This window comes from Equus quagga, chromosome 12, assembly GCF_021613505.1.
Source record: "Equus quagga isolate Etosha38 chromosome 12, UCLA_HA_Equagga_1.0, whole genome shotgun sequence".
Taxonomy (NCBI): Eukaryota; Metazoa; Chordata; class Mammalia; order Perissodactyla; family Equidae; genus Equus; species Equus quagga.
In genome coordinates this window covers 97234770-97250308 of record NC_060278.1, presented here as the reverse complement: position 1 = coordinate 97250308, position 15539 = coordinate 97234770, and the positions used below count along the sequence as shown (strand labels likewise).

At 56.5% G+C, this 15539-nt stretch overlaps 1 protein-coding gene across 4 annotated transcripts; it reads left to right on the top strand.

Moving 5' to 3' along the window:
- The first annotated feature begins 552 nt into the window (after window positions 1-552).
- Window positions 553-12572, top strand: SLC35C2 (solute carrier family 35 member C2). 4 transcript variants are annotated; one of them, XM_046679221.1, is made up of 10 exons: window positions 553-945; window positions 4195-4578; window positions 5210-5360; window positions 6303-6366; window positions 6960-7032; window positions 7579-7747; window positions 7829-7912; window positions 10149-10324; window positions 11523-11652; window positions 11986-12572. In XM_046679221.1, exons 2-10 carry the CDS (start codon window positions 4459-4461, stop codon window positions 12117-12119), a joined length of 1101 nt encoding a protein of 366 aa, XP_046535177.1. In that variant the 5' UTR covers window positions 553-945; window positions 4195-4458; the 3' UTR covers window positions 12120-12572. The 4 variants fall into 4 exon arrangements, 2 of the variants coding, with proteins under 2 accessions (XP_046535177.1, XP_046535176.1); XM_046679220.1 differs by having other exon boundaries at window positions 553-1040; XR_006891137.1 differs by lacking the exon at window positions 553-945 and adding an exon at window positions 9554-9639 and having other exon boundaries at window positions 3177-4578; window positions 11986-12121.
- The last annotated feature ends 2967 nt before the right edge of the window (window positions 12573-15539 follow it).

The window sequence follows — 15539 nt, the reverse complement described above, 5'->3', positions numbered from 1 at the left end:
CTCTCCCCGCATTCGACCTACTGAAATTGAAATCATTCTCATAAAGTTTCAGGCACACAGAAAATGTTTCACAAATGTTTGTTATAATCATTACTTCCCATGGATCTTCTAAGTCCTAAAATGAATGCCCCTGACTTGCCATCACTCTCCAGCTGGCTTAAGGTCCAGAAGGAAAAATCCTATAAGAGATTTTTCTTTGTGGTTCGTTCCAAGGCTCCCCAGCACTGGGTTGCACATAGGTAAATGCTTAACGTGTTCAACAGCAGTAAAGAGACTATTTTCTGGGCCCCGCGGGGCGCACGGCTTTGGACCAGGCGCCGGGGCTCCAGAGCGAGGCCCTGCCCAAGCGCAGGAGACAAACGACCACAGCAAGTCGGGGCGCAAGCGCGGGGCTCCAGGGGCTCCCGGGAGGACGCGCCACGCCGAGCCCTGGCCGACAGCGCGGGAGGCCCCGCCCCGCAGCGGCTGCCAGCGGAAGTGCTCCCCCCCGCGGGGGCGCCCGGCCTCGCACTTCCGGCAGGAGGGTCCCGGGCCGCGGCCGAGGCGAGTGGGCGCGCGGCGGGGCTTCCGCGGTCCCGGGAGCGGGGCGGGGCGGGGAGGGCCGGGTCGCGGGGGCCGCGCCGTGCAGGGGCCTGGGACCCCCTCGCTCCTCCTCCGCCGCCCGCTGCGGGCTCCCGCGGCATTTTCCGAGCGCCCCGCCGGGCCGGGCCTGGACCCCTCGGGGATCCGCCGCCACGGCCCTGCCCGCGGAGAGGCCGCCTCCCGCCGTGGGGTGGGAGCGGGGGCGGGCAGGAGACGCGTGGGCAAACGAGGCAGCGAGCGGGGGTGGGAGGGGTCCCGCCGGGGAGGAGGGGGCCCTCCGGGAGAGTTCCGCCGAGCGGAGGTCTGCGGAAGAGTGTGCTAGGCAGAGGGAACAGCAAGTGCAAAGAAGGACGCAGGCTCGAGGTGCTTGACAAACGGCCAGGGCCGGCGTGGCAAGTGCTGGGGCGGTGCTGGGAGAATGAGGTGGTCGGCAGAGGCCTTCCTGGTGGGCCTGCAAGGTGCGGGGGAGGCAGGGGGGATAGGATTAGCCCTGTGAGGGCAGGGTCTGCTGTCTGTGCCTAAGGCGTGTCCCTGCTGCTTGTGCTCCGGGTTGGTGGAGGGGAGGAAGCGGGAACACCAGTTAGGTGTCCAGTGGGTGAAAGATAATTGTGGCTTAGACTGTGATGGCAAAGTGGAGGTGAAGAAAAGTTAGTGGGTCAAGAAATATGTTGGAGGTGGAACTGACGGGACAGGATTTGTGCACGGAGGGATGGAGTTGTCTGGGATGACTTTGTTGTTGATTTGGGGGTTTAGACTTAAACAACCAAATGTATTATGCTGGCACTTACTAATGATTTCGGGATAGGTTGGAGGCATGAATTAAGAAATCTGCTTGGAGCCAGCCCTCATGGCCTAGTGGTTGAAGTTCAGCACGCTCCACTTTGGCAGCCAGTTGGGTCCCTGCACCCAACTGCACCACTCATCTGTCAGTAGCCATGCTGTGGTAGCAGCTCATATAGAAGAACTAGAAGGACCTACAACTAGAGTATACAACTATGTACTGGCCTTTGGGGAGGAAAAAACAAAAAGACAGGAAGGGTGGCAACAGATGTTAGCTCAGAGCAAATCTTTCCCAGCAAAAAAAAAAAAAAAGAAATCCTGAAAGCTTTCTATGCTTCTTAAAAGACTGCCTCGCTACTGTGACCCAACCAGAACTCATCACTCTCTACATTAAAAAAAAAAAAAAGAAATCTTGGGGCACTGAAAGTTTAGATATCATGAGTGGAGCTACCAGATGGGCAGTTAGATGTGCTAAATGGGAGCTCACAGAAGAGCTGAGGGCTCGTGGAAAGAATTCAGAAATCATGGGCATATCAGTTGGATGGGATGAGATTACTCAAGGTGAGGATTAAGATAGAGCTCGTGTGCTCCACCATCTGCTCTTGTAGGGAGAAGCAGAGAGGACCATTTAGGAGACTAATGCATCGTGTGGGGGAAGGAGGGCGGTGGCTCAGATGGTGGTGGTGGAGGTGGGGAGATGTGATCATATTGGGGGTGATTTTGAAAGTAGAGCTGACAGCCTTTGTTGATTGAATATGGGCTGAGGGAGAGAGTGCAGTCAAGGATGAGAACAGTGTTCTTGGCCTAAGCAACTAGGTGAATGGTGTTGCCACTGGCTGAGGTGGGAAGAAGAGCAGGTTGGGAAGGGACAAGTTGGCAGTAGGGTATTCTTCTGGGGTTCATGGGGAGGTCTGAGGGAGAGAGGCACGTTAGGGAGGTGTCAGCTTAATGGAGACATTCCCAGGAATGGGACCGCATCAGGTCGCATAGCATAGTGGTTCTCAACCCATTGGATACAGCATCCTCTTTTTAATGACAAATATTTCATTAACAAACCTCCCTTCCTATCCTAAAATGAGACTTATGGTTAATAAATACTGCCTATGTATACTTTCTAAAAAATTGACGATGCCCTAACCATTAAATAAAAGAGAAATAAAAGGAAAGTAATTGACAATAAAATAAAATGTGTTTCTGTATGTAAGTTCCTGGGCACAAGGACACTGGGAGTCACAGTGAAGCAGTTGATGCTTTCACCACTTTCCCCTGTAGAACCTCTGGAAATGTGACAGCCGCAGTGCAGACTCCTGTAGCTCGAAAACCACGAGTGCCGTTGCTGTACATAGTGTGGGTTTTCTAAACCGGGAACTCGTGGTACCCTTTTATCAAAAACAGTCCAGTCCCCCCCCCCCAGTGTAAATGGTAAGTGTATTCTTGGAAATTTTAGTGCCTAGTAGAACAGTGGAAAAACTGTTCTGTTACATGTAGAACAGTTGGGTTTTAGGTTCGGGTAATTATAAGCAGATCTTTCACCTACAGGAATGTCAAAGTCATGCAGAGTGCCGAACAATTTTTAGTTATGTGGACTATCTCCCTCATAGTCTGCACTCACCAAAAGCTAGGAATGTCTGCCCAAAACAGCACCACAGGTTCCCAGAGTTCCCCTGAAGAGAACCATTGTCCTTGGGCAGAGTCTTTCGCCAGCTCACAGTTTGCCTTGGGGGAGGGGAAATGATAACCCAGATTCCAGAGTAGAAAACTGGAGGTGATTACTCCCTTCAGAAAGGACTTGGGGGGGGGGGGGGGGGGGGAGTAGGAGAATGTCTGATCAGATATTCTAGGAAGGCTTCAAGAAAGAGGTGGCATTTCAGCAAGGTGGGAACGTTTCAAAGGAAGAGATGGAGGAGGAAGGACATGAGGATGAAGCAGTAGGTGGAATAACTGGACCCGGTCAGCCTGGTCTCCTGGAGCCTGGCATGCTCTGGGCATTCATTACAGTTGACTGATTGATAGGGAGGCAGGGAGCGGTTTAGTTTGGCAAGCCCCTGGGGAGGCCCCGGCTCTATGGGAGTGGTTGTTAGAGGCTGCTGCGAGGTAGGTGTCAGTTTCGTGGTCCATTTTTAACATCTTAAAGACCAGATCAGTCCCCTGAAAATCACGTGCCCGCTGTCTTGCCTTGAGTCATCAAACCACATGGAGAACTTAAATGTGCCGGGTGAGCGTAAGGCTAACATGGACATGGTGGACATGTCCTCAGGGAGCACACAGCCTTCCAGGGGACACAGACCACTCAAATCATCACACCTGCACAAGTAGGGAGCCGTGAGAGCAGCCCGAAACCCAGGGGGACTCATGGGGGGCCCCTGAGGAAGCGACAGCTGAGCTGAAGATGAGTGGGAGCGAAGAGAGGCACGAGGGCGGGCAGAGCATTCAGTTCCTTAGGTGGCGGGAAAGAGCCTAGGGTGTTTGGGGAATTGAAAGGCGGCCCGTGAGCCTCGGGCGGGCGTGGAGCTTCTTAGCCGCGGGAAGGGTTTCTGGTCTTCATCATAAGCGCACTGGAAACCACCGAAGGGCTAGCATCTGAGCTGACATGATCAGATTTACACTTTTAAAAGGTCACTTTTGTGGCAATTCATGGAGAACAGCTTGAGGCCTCGAGAGAATGGACGTGCTCGGGAGCTCTGAGTGCCTGTGCTGGGTGTGGGCTCCTTCCTGGTGTCCTCTCTGCTCTGATCTGCTCCCTGTGGAGTGAGGATGGCATGGGATGGGGATGGGTAGTCAGACAGCCCTCACTCCGCACGTGCCACCAGAGCTGCCTTTTTATCCTTCCAGCCTTAGACCTGGGGACCTGTGAGCCCTGCCTCCAGTTACTAATCATGGAGAGGGTCGACTCGAGCCACCAGCCCCTTAGGTGAGGACTCCGCCTGGAGCTCTGTTGACCATTCCGAATCATGGAGAAGAAGAGAACTGCTCTAGCCAGCAGGAGACGTTCTTGTTGAAAGGCCTGAGCCAGCTCAACCGGCTCTTCCTGCGGGCTGTCTTCGGGAGAGCGGCCTGCCCCCACTGACCCGGAGCTAGAAGTTGCAGCTTCCACTGATGGGGAGGTGGGCCCTCGAAGTGGCCTTTGTGTGGAAGGCAATGTTGACGCTGGGGCTGGTCCTCCTCTACTACTGCTTCTCCATCGGCATCACCTTCTACAACAAATGGCTGACGAAGGTACCTCGGAGGCCTTGAGGTGCAGGGGGCGGGCGGGGAGGTGGCTGTGGCTGCAGTGCCCCTAAAGTTTCACAGCAGGAAGGCCAGGCTTCAGCCAGTCAGACTGGAAGCCAGTCAGTCACGCCAGTGATGGGACAGGGCCCTAATTCCTGCCACACCAGGGGTTCCCCTTCAATGCTGGGGTCGAGGGGAATCGGGAAAGGGGGAGACCCTGAGGGTGGGCTGGGCAAAGCAGGAGGCTTTCGCAGCAGCTTTTTCCCATCCGGTAGAGAAATCGTTCAGTATTTTAAGAATTGGCACAGCCCTACTGGCCCACACTGGCTGCTGGCTGGGGAGGGGCGCTGGGGAGGGGCTGGAGCAGGTAGCTACAGGCCTGTTGAAGAGGTGGACAGCACCCTGCTACGACTGACCCCCGGTCTGCCACCTGCTCTCCGTGTGACCTCCAGAACTTGGACTCATAGGCTCTCATCCCAAGCGATTCTAATGTGGGTGAAAGCCCCTCGCACACTGCAGAGCCCTGGTGAACCACGAAATTAGCCCCACGGCCACCAGCCAGAGGCGAGGAGGGAAGAAGGAGGCAGAGGCCGGGCTGTAAACCGCACCTGGGCTGTGAGCTGTGTTCTCCACACAGAGCTTCCACTTCCCCCTCTTCATGACCATGCTGCACCTGGCCGTGATCTTCCTGTTCTCTGCCCTGTCCAGGGCCCTGGTGCAGTGCTCCAGCCACAGGGCCCGTGTGGTGCTGAGCTGGACTGACTACCTCAGAAGAGTGGCTCCGACAGGTATGTGCCCTGGGGCGGGCCGTGGGGCCGGCCCACTGGAGAGGAGAGTTGCTGGGAAAGCCAGAGGCCGAGAACAAAAGGAAGCTGCCTTCGTGGCTTGAAGTTTAGGCCCTCTCCCCCTGCTTCACTCTTCCCTGCCAGCCTCCTCCCCCTCCCCCGCTTCTGCCTGTTACGTGCTTCCCATCTTCCCACTCCCCCCACGCACACCCAGAAAAAGCTCTGATGCAGCAGTGGCCTTGTGGTTCCGGGAGCCTCCTGCTGGGGCCTGGGGGCAGTAGTGAGCAGAGTGCAGGGTCCCGCCCCTCGCCGTGCTGTGGTGAGGGCGATGGGGGGCACCATGGAGCACGGAGGAGGGGAACTCGCCAAGGTGCAGGTGGGCGGCTGGGTGGGGAGGGTTTCCCACAGCAAGGGCTGAGTGGACTGAGGCCTGGAGGGTGAGTGAAACGGGCCGGTCCTGGGAGGGGCCAGCACCTGTGTGGCTGGGAGAGGTTTAGTGGTGTGGAGGTCTGAAGGGGAACTGAGAGAGACTCGGGATGCTGGGAACTCAGCGTTGGTGAGAGGCTGCAGTCAGATCCCGGAGGGCCGGGTCCTCGTGAGGAGTGTGTGTTTTATCCTGAGGCAAATGGGAGCCACTCCAAAGACTTTCCAGTAAGGAAGCTACAGGATCAGATTAATACCCCATTAATATCTCATCAAGGGGATGTTCAAAATATTTGACAAGTGGGAACGAGACAGGCCCCAGCCAACCAGAGTGGACTGCAGCCCTAATGCTAGAGCACACCACGTGCTTTTTTTGGCCAACAGTTAACCCTCTAGTTGCTGGGTAGAAAGGAAGGCCCAAGGGCCCCAGAGAAAGCTGGGGTGTGCAGGGCAGAGCAGGGGCACCTGGCCCACCTGTGCTGCCTGCCCCGGCTGTGGCCGGTGGGGCCCCTGTCTCCACAGCATTGGCGACGGCGCTTGACGTGGGCTTGTCCAACTGGAGCTTCCTCTACATCACCGTCTCACTGTGAGTACCGGCCCCACCCCGCCGCCTTCCTGCAGCCTCGAGCTCTGTGTCCAGCCGGCTGTTTCTGCACCGGCCGGCGGGCCAGCCACTACACCACTCTCTGGGACCAGCCCTTGCTCTCTCAGCTCTTACCCGGCACCCAGCATCTCTCCAGGAAGTCGCCAGCCTCTTCCGTAAGCCCTGCACAGAGGGGATGCTGTGCCTGCCTCCCAGGTGGCCTGGGGAAGCCAGGGGCTCAAACAGCGGTGACAGCCATGGCCGGGGAGAAGGGGCACTGACCGGTGTGCAGGGCACGCAGCCGCCCGGAGGGGCAGGCCTAGCGGTTAGGAATCTCTCTGATTCTGTGCTTCAGAGAGCATAGTCCCTGCCTTCCCTCACCTTCCTCGCTCCTCCTGGTCTCCACTGAGGAGTAGGCAGATAGAGGTTGTGGGGCAGCCCAGACGACTCAGGCCGCCTTCCTCTGGTCTTCTGCGCCCACCTCACCTGCTGCTCTGAGCAGAGCCCGCTGCCCTGGTTGTGCTGTGGGCCCCTTTCTTGGTGGTGAGTCTGAGCCCGGGCTACACCGGTGCATTCTGGGCAATTTTTGCTTCCAGGTACACAATGACCAAATCCTCAGCCGTCCTCTTCATCTTGATCTTCTCTCTGATCTTCAAGCTGGAGGAGCTGGTGAGGCCTCAGCTTCCCTTTTGACCCTCCTGCTCCCGCAGATGCTAAGAATAAAGGGGAGTCTGAGCAGTGACTTGTCACTGTGTGTGACAAGGAGACAAGCCCAGCCCAGGTGGCAGTACCTCCTGTTGGTGAGGAAGGACCTAGACACAGGGCACTACTGAGAATATTTAGAAACTGATATGGCAGGGGTAATGACAAAAGGAGAAAGGATTCAAGGACAGGGGCCAGGTGGAGCCGGGTCCTGGGGGCTCCCTGCTGTGTGAGGCAGTAGCCCTTTGTGTGCTGGGTCCAGGGGAGGGCATGGGACCTGGGACAGCCATGGGAGAGCAGTGCAGTGTGTTAGATCAGGTAGCCATGGTGGGTACATGCCGGCTAAACGTAAACCCTACATACATTGACAGGAAGGAGCTGGCAGGACCCCCGGGAGGGGGAGGTAGAAGGGTTTCTTGCCCAAGGGCATCCGAGATGGCTGCTGACCCCAAACTCCAGGTATGATGAACTCGAGACCCCCAAGTTAGTTACCCCTGCTCCCCATCCTAATAGCGAGCGGCGCTGGTCCTGGTGGTCCTTCTCATCGCTGGGGGCCTCTTCATGTTCACCTACAAGTCCACGCAGTTCAACGTGGAGGGCTTTGCCTTGGTGCTGGGGGCCTCGTTCATCGGTGGCATTCGCTGGACCCTCACCCAGATGCTCCTGCAGAAAGCAGAACTTGGTGAGAGAGGGGCCGGGCACCAGGCGGGGTGGAGGCAGGCCAGGCCAAGCCTGAGGGCTCACCCATCTCCCCATTCTGCAGGGCTCCAGAACCCCATTGACACCATGTTCCACCTGCAGCCACTCATGTTTCTGGGGCTTTTCCCTCTCTTTGCCATATTTGAAGGTACGTTGGGTTGTCCACCTCAGGGGTATCTCAGTACAACGGACCCCCAGTCTCTGCTCTGAGCCAAGCACTGTGGTGGCAGCAGAGGTTACAGAGATTAAAACTGTGCCCCCTCCCCTGGCAGTGCCTGGTTTGGGGGCTGGACAGACACTTAAACCAAATGTCTAGAATCCAGTGTGATAAATGCTGTGTAAGGAGTGTATATGAAATACAGCAGACAGTGATGACAGTGACCGCACGGCCCTGAGGGTATGCCAGGGCTCTTCCAATCATTTTTAACATGCCAACGCCTCTAATACCCCCCAAACCCTGTGTGGTGGTACTATTATAATCCCCATCTTGGATGTGAAAGGAACTGAGGCAGAGAGAAGTAAAGATAACCTTGCCCAAGGTCTCATGGCTCAGAAACAAGCCTGAATTTGGATCCAGCAGCTGGCTCCAGAGTCCCCCTCTTAACCATTATGCATTCTGTTTCCTAGAAGGAGCAAGGGTCATGGAGTGTTTCGGGGTGGTAGAGTGGAAAGGCAAGTCACAAAGGCTTCCCAGACGATGTCCTTTGGAGGATGAATGGGATTTTGACAGGCTGATGGGGTGGGGTGTCCCAGGAAGTGGAAACTAGGTTCAGGCGTTCAGCTGTGTGCTCAGTGTGTGCTTCTGGGTGGGGGGGCCAGGGGCCGGGGCACAGGAGCCTCGGCAGGTCAGCAGTCCCCTCCGCTGTCATCTCCCGGAGAAGAGGAGAGGCAGGGAGAATCATCTAGGCTGGGAGGTGCGGCACCACCTTCCTTCTCCCATGTTGTGGGATTGGTCTCTGTCCCTTGTCTGTTTATCCTTCTTCCCAGAGTCCCTTCTGTCCTCAGGGTCGTTACAGAGAATTCTGTCCCACATCCATTTAAGTTTCAAGCAGTGAAGCGTCACGAACCTCTCTGAGGAAATTATTCTGCAGCCCCGTTGTCCAGGAGACTTCCGTTCTGCAGCTTCATTTTTGTCCTTTTTAAAATCTCTCCCCATTCCTTCATTAAGCCCTCCTGTACCAAACGCCGCACTTTCCCGCCCGCCCAGCGTTGACACCGTTCCCCACCTCTGCAAACCCACATCCAAAGCCCCTGGTAGTCATCACTTAGCAAAGCCGCACGGACTTAGCTGCTTTAATCTTTTCTGGTAAATTAATCCCCCAAGCACCTTCATTACTTATGTTGCTCTTCCCCAAATTCCCTTCAATTTGCCGACGCCTTTGCAGTACTGCTGAGCCCAGCAGCAGACAAGATGTCCTATATCGTAAGGCTCTTTGCCTGGGGAGGCCTGTCACTCTGCATTTCTTTGGTGCTTTCCTCCAAAACTCTCAAAAGTACTCGGCCAGCCCCCGGCTCCCACCGTCGTCTCTGTTGTGCCTTGCTGGGGGCTCACCTCGCCCTGCCGATAACACCAGTGGGCCTTTCTCTCAGATGGGCAGTGCTAGAGGGCCAAGAATCCTCTGGAAGTCTAAGCAAAATTTGGTATGTGGATGCCTGAGTGGGTGTCTGAAACGGGACCATGGCTTCTGTCATACATCTGTGTGTGTGTGTGTGTTGTTGAGAACTGTTCATCAAATTACACTGTGCGTTTGAGAAACTCTGTCTAGTCCCAGTGCTCTCCTTTCATCAGCGGGGGAACTATGGTCCAGAAAGGAGGCATGTCTTGGCCAAGTCTCACGGCTACATGATAGCCAGACCTGGATTAAAATGGAGAAGGTTTGTAAGGATAGAGCTTCATCCCTGTGTATAGGTGGCCCCCCCTGAAATTCAGAGCAGGGGACTCCCCAAGGGGCCCAGGGTGTCATCAGGGTCCTCACTTGATGGGTTGTCCCATCTCTCTTTGGCCCAGTGGTTATCACAGCTGCAAAATCCTCCACCCCCCCCCCCGCAGAGACGCGAGGGTGACCACCATGAAGGAGCAGGGTGCTTCCTCCGATGTTCTCTGCCATGCCACTCCCTCTCCTGAACCCGGAGGCTCGAAAGCCCTCCCCATCACTCCCTGCGAGGACCTCTGGCAGCCATCACCGCTTCCCCGGTTTCCCCAAGTCCCAGGCCATCTGCGTGGGACTCTCACCTCCCTTCCTTTTCCTCAGGGCCTCAGACAGGCAGCAGGTGTGCCCTGCCGCAGTGCCACATCTCCCCCTGTTGCTGGGTGGGGTTGCTAAGGCTGCTGGGCGGGCACACCCAGGACGCAGCCTCCCGCTCTCTCCCCCCATTGCTTTCAGGTCTCCATTTGTCCACATCTGAGAAAATCTTCCGTTTCCAGGACACAGGGCTGCTCCTGCGGGTACTTGGGAGCCTCTTCCTTGGCGGGATTCTCGCCTTTGGTCTGGGCTTCTCTGAGTTCCTCCTGGTCTCCAGAACTTCCAGCCTCACTCTCTCCATTGCTGGCATTTTTAAGGTACAGACTCAGAGGTGACCCCCGTCCTGTCTTAGAGGGGAGCCCCCTAAGGGTGTTTCTCAACAGCAGCTTGCATCCCAATTCCTGCACCCCAGGGCCCTGCAGAGAAGAGACGGAAGTGCCTAGTTAGGGTGCGAAGTGCCATGTTCTCATCTGTATCCCCTCCCATCATCCCTGCAGCCCCGTGAGCTGGGGATGGTCACCCCCGGTTCACAGCTGGGGAGACAGATGAAGTGCTGCTCCTACCCAAGGATACACAGCTAGGAGGTGGCCGAGATGGGATTCAAAGCCAGGTCTGACTGCACCAAGCCTGGGTCCCGTTTGCATTTTACCACAAGTGCCAACTCTGGTCATTTGGCAGCGGCCTGGAGCCATGGGCTGAGAATCCCCCACGCAGACTCAGCAGTAAAGAGTTTCGTGATCGATCGGCAGTGTCTGCCATGGGCCCAGTAAGGGATAGTTACGTTACAAGGGCCCTGTGTTTGCCAATCCTGCCTCCTGCCACTGTCTGCACTCTTGCCCTCTCCTGTCGTCACTTCTCCCCTGCCCTACCCACCCCATCTCTCCTCCCTGCTCAGGGCCGTGGAGGGAGTTTTCTCTTGGACCAGGCAGACACTGATAGTGGAGCAATATTCTTAATACCGGAAATATAGGTCTCCCCAAGGGTCTTCCAGTTGCCAACCAAATGACGAGGCATAAGCTGTGGTTCTAAGAATGAATCCTCTCACCAGTCCTGTTTGCAGCCGCTGTCTGTGAAGAACCCCGTGACCAGTGTGTGTCCTGTAGAGCCCAGGGTGACGCTGCATTCTTCCGTGGCAGCTGAGGCCTCTCCATCTGTACGTGCCTTCTGGAAGGGCAGCTGGCCCTTATGCCTGTGGACATGGCCGTGGGCTGATACCGGGGCTCCCAGCCCTGGGTGCCATTTGCGTTTTAATCCTGACGGAATTCTATGAAAAGCACCTCCTTTGTTGCATCTCAGTGATACAAAGGGAGGAAGGCATTACAGGCGGGCCTGGTCCTCTGAGCTTGGGGAGGCCTTCCTCTTTGCCTTGCAGGCCAGCCTGCCCCGGTGGCCCCAGGAGTCTCGGCAGCTCTGGCTCTGTCCTGGGGGGGGCCCAGTGCCCCTGCCCTCTACCCTCCTTGCAAAGGAGCCGCTGCCTCCTGCTGATCACTCCCCTTCCTGCTTCTCTGTCTGCAGGAAGTCTGCACTTTGCTGTTGGCGGCGCATCTGCTGGGCGATCAGATCAGCCTCCTGAACTGGCTGGGCTTCGCCCTCTGCCTTTCGGGAATATCCCTGCACGTCGCCCTCAAAGCTCTGCACTCCCGAGGTGAGCCGGAGCCCCTTCCCAGGCCTGTGCTCTGGCGGCATTCTCCCTGCGACCCAGCCCTACCAGGAAGAGGCAGGTGTCTCTTGACTTCCCCAAAGCAGTTCCAGCCTGGTGGCTGTCAGCACAGTTCAGCCGCCCCTGCGTTGGCTGCTCCTCTAATTCAGGAAGTATGCCTGGTGATTCTTCGGCCCCACTCCTCCGAGAAGACATGGGTCATTTCCAGGGAGTGGGTGGGGGGCTGCGTGGGGGCCTGGGTGACGCAGCACACACCCACATCAGGGCGCACCGAGAAAACCATTAGTGGGTCTGTAACTGGTCTCTCTTTATCCCCAGGTGATGGCAGCCCTAAACCTTTGAAGGGGCTGGGCTCCAACCCTGACCTGGAGCTACTGCTCCGGAGCAGCCAGCCAGGGGAGGATGAATATGAGGAGGAGGAAGAGTACTTTGTGGCCCAGAGGCAGCAGTGACCAGCCAGGGGACCAGCGTGGAAGCAGGCCACTCCGGGGTGCTCACACCCAACGGCAGCTTGGGGCCCCAGGTGGCTCCTCATAGCAGCCGGAGAAGCGGTGGACTGGAGACTCGCAGGCTGGGCCTCAGATGGCACCTGACCACGTGCTGGGGCTGGGTCAGGGAGTTGGTGAGGCAGAGGTGAGCACGGGGCTAGCTGGGGACCTGGCCGGACTGGGGCCCAAGCTGTGCTGGGGTCGCAGCGGGAGAAGGGAGGGGCTGTTTTTCTCGACTGCCTGCCAGGCTCTGATAGCCAAGCCTGTGCTTTCAGAGGCAAACAGGTTTCTAAGGGGACTGCCTTTGGACTGCAGAGCGGTTCGGAAGGGGAGCTGGAGAGACTGGGGCCTCATCACCTGGAGAGCAGCTTTTCTCAGCAGATCTATTTATAGTTTGGAAATAAAGGGTTTACGGTCCACTGGCCACCTTCTGTTGCCTGGAGGTGTGGGGCCAGGGAGGGGCGGTGTGGGCCTGGCCTCTCCCCTTCCTTCTGTGCCTGGGGCCTGCTTCAGATCGCTGGTCATACCCTAAACCTCCCACATGTCTTGTGCTCCTCTTTGAGTCCTGGTGCCCTTCCTTGGGGCCTCACCACACCTGCAGGCGGGAAAAAAATATGTACTGAGTATTCTGGGGACTTTAATACTTTCACAGCCTGGATTTGAATCCTGTCACCAGCTGTGTGACCTTGAGCAAATTACTTAACCTCTCTATATCAGTCCTTTCATCTGTAAAACGGGATAATAATTACTTAGAGTTGTTCTGAAGATTGAGTCAATATTGGTAACAGCTTGAATGTTATGTAAATGTTTATTTTGAAAATCCTTTCAGCAGGCATGGAACCCAGACCCTAAATGAGCGCCGAGCTAGGGTGCATGGCCAGGTCTGTGTGCCCGCGTGTGTCTCCACAGAACATGTATAGAAGGGTTTATTGGCCTCTGGGACCAGGGCCTTGCGCTCACCTGCCTTGGACAAGTCATGCCGCCCCTCTAGACTGCAGCCTTCTTTATGAAATGGGGGAGGGAGGGGCCGGGATCCCGGCTGTGAGGGGCGAAGCTTCTGAGGCCAGGCCTGCTGCTGAGAGCTGCCTCCCCTGCGTTGGGAGAGCTGCTGGGCCGTGGGGCCGAGTCCTTCCAGACAGAAGTGCTTTTAGGCTCTCACAGCAGGTGGCGCCATTGCACCGTGCTGCGGCTCTCGAACTGCCCACCTGCCACCGCTGTCCACGTGCAGGCAGGGGTCCTTGGAAGAGCACAGTGGGTGTCTGTGGGTAGGGACCAGGACGGGGCTTGTTATGAATTGTTCTAATCAGATTGGGGCCACGAAAGCTCACTCTTAAGTCCAGGAAAATGTTAATGCTTTAGAAACGGGCGGGCAAACTTTTTCTGCCAGATAGTAAATATTTTCTGTTTGGGGGCCACGTAGTCTCTGTCGCAGCTAGTCAAGTCTGCCATTGTAGCGGAAAAGCAGCCACAGACAGAGATATGGAAACAAAGGGGCGGGGCCGTGTTCCAGTGAAACCCTATTTACAAAAATAGGATTCGGCTTGCTGGCTGTAGTTTGCCAATCCTCGCTGTAGAAGAATCCTTAAGAATTATTGAGTCCCACTCCCAGTCTTACAGCCCGGGGGACTGAGGCCCAGGAGGGGACAGTGACTAGCCTGCTGTCCTCAGAGCCTCCGGGCTCAGGAGGAATTAGAACCGAGATCTGCCCCCAGTTCAGCTTCACAGCGAGGACTTCTTGCACAAATGGAGGGTGACACAGGGCCTCCCTGAGGTGCTGCTTCTCTGGTTCCTGCACCTCTGCCCCTCCTTGGATTCCACAAGCTCAGAGGCTGGGATTAAAGGAAGCTGTGCTCCACACCGGATGACGTGGGGAGAGCCAGCAGAAAGGAGGGGCGGGGGGCCTCCCGCCTCTGCCGGAGAGGCTGCTTGGGATGCAGGATGCTTGGGCAGCAGGGAGAGCCTGCCAGAGCCCTGCTGGCTCAGGTGGCTGAGAGCTTCCTGTCTACGCCCCCCGCTGTCCCCCTCTCCCCACACAGGGAGCAAGCGCTGCTGTCTGGTGCGGTAATTACAGGGTGCAGAGCGGGGGCCCTCGCCGCCCGCACGTTGGGTTCAATGACAGCCCCTCAGTTAGCAGCAATTACCAGCCAAGCCTAGAGGAGGGCTCCTCTCCTCCTCCCCCACCTGGCCCGCCCAATCACCTAGCCTCCCAGGCCAGACAGTGTCCACCCTTGGCTTTGAGCCCTAGAAGCACCCATGCTGTCTGCAGCCACTGCATCTCAGGGCTGCACCGTCGCCATGGCAACTCGGTGCTTGCACAGGTTGAGGGAAGCTGAAGATGTGACTTGTCTCTGCAAGGCTGTGGTGTCTGTCCCTCTGTAGTCTCCAGCTCCTGGGCTTCTGCAGAGGAGGAAGGCGGGAGGGAGGGCTGACCTGCAGGTTCGAGTTTTAAGTGCTTACCTGCCCACGGCCTCTCCCAGGAGCCTACGGTGGAAGGAGAGTTAATGCCCCCAATATACAAGAGTGTCTGCAGTTGGGGTTGTGGTAAGGATGAGAACGAGCTGGAGTTTGCCTGTGGGAGAGACCTGAGACATCAGGTGGGACCTGGCATACCTTCATCTTCGTTCTGGTACCCTTCTCAGCCCTGAGGGCTCAGGGGATCGCCTCCATCTGTTTCTGCCCCATTCTGCTGAGAAAAACCTGAAAGTCCCAGTGGCTTGAGAGTACAGTTACGTGGCACCAAGAGAATTGTCTTCGTGGTGCTTGCTACAGCTTTCTGCATCATGGACTGCTGATGGACTGAGTTGCATCCCCAGTTTGCAGTCCAGAGAACTGAGGGTGGGGACCCCCAGATCATCTGTTTCGGTCGACAGTGTTCGGTGAGCGCTGGCTGCGTGCCAGACACCGTGCTGAACTTGGAATGGAGATGTTCATCCTTGGAGGGATGGCAAATGCAGCCACACTTCCTCCCAGCCCAGGGAAGTGCTGAGGCAGGGGACAAGGGAAATGGGGAGCAGAACAGAATGGACATTCACTGGGTACCCTCTAGGCCTCTCACATAGGCTGTTTAATCTCTGACAACCTAGAGAGCTAGGAATTGATTGTACCTGTTTCATACTGTGGGCACTAAGCTCGTAGAAGTTAAGCACCATAGTTCCTAAGGACACAGGCTTGGATCTCCAGCAGATTGGATTCACATCTCCTCTCGGCCCTATGATTAGCTGTGTGATCTTGGGCCTGTTTCTGATCCCCTCATGAGAGAGCCCATGTCCTTGTCAATAAAGAAGAACTAATAACACATATCTCCTGATGAAGCTGTTATGAAGATGAAATGACACATTGTGTGTAAAGAGTTAGCACAGTGCTGGGTGCTCACTGATTACCACT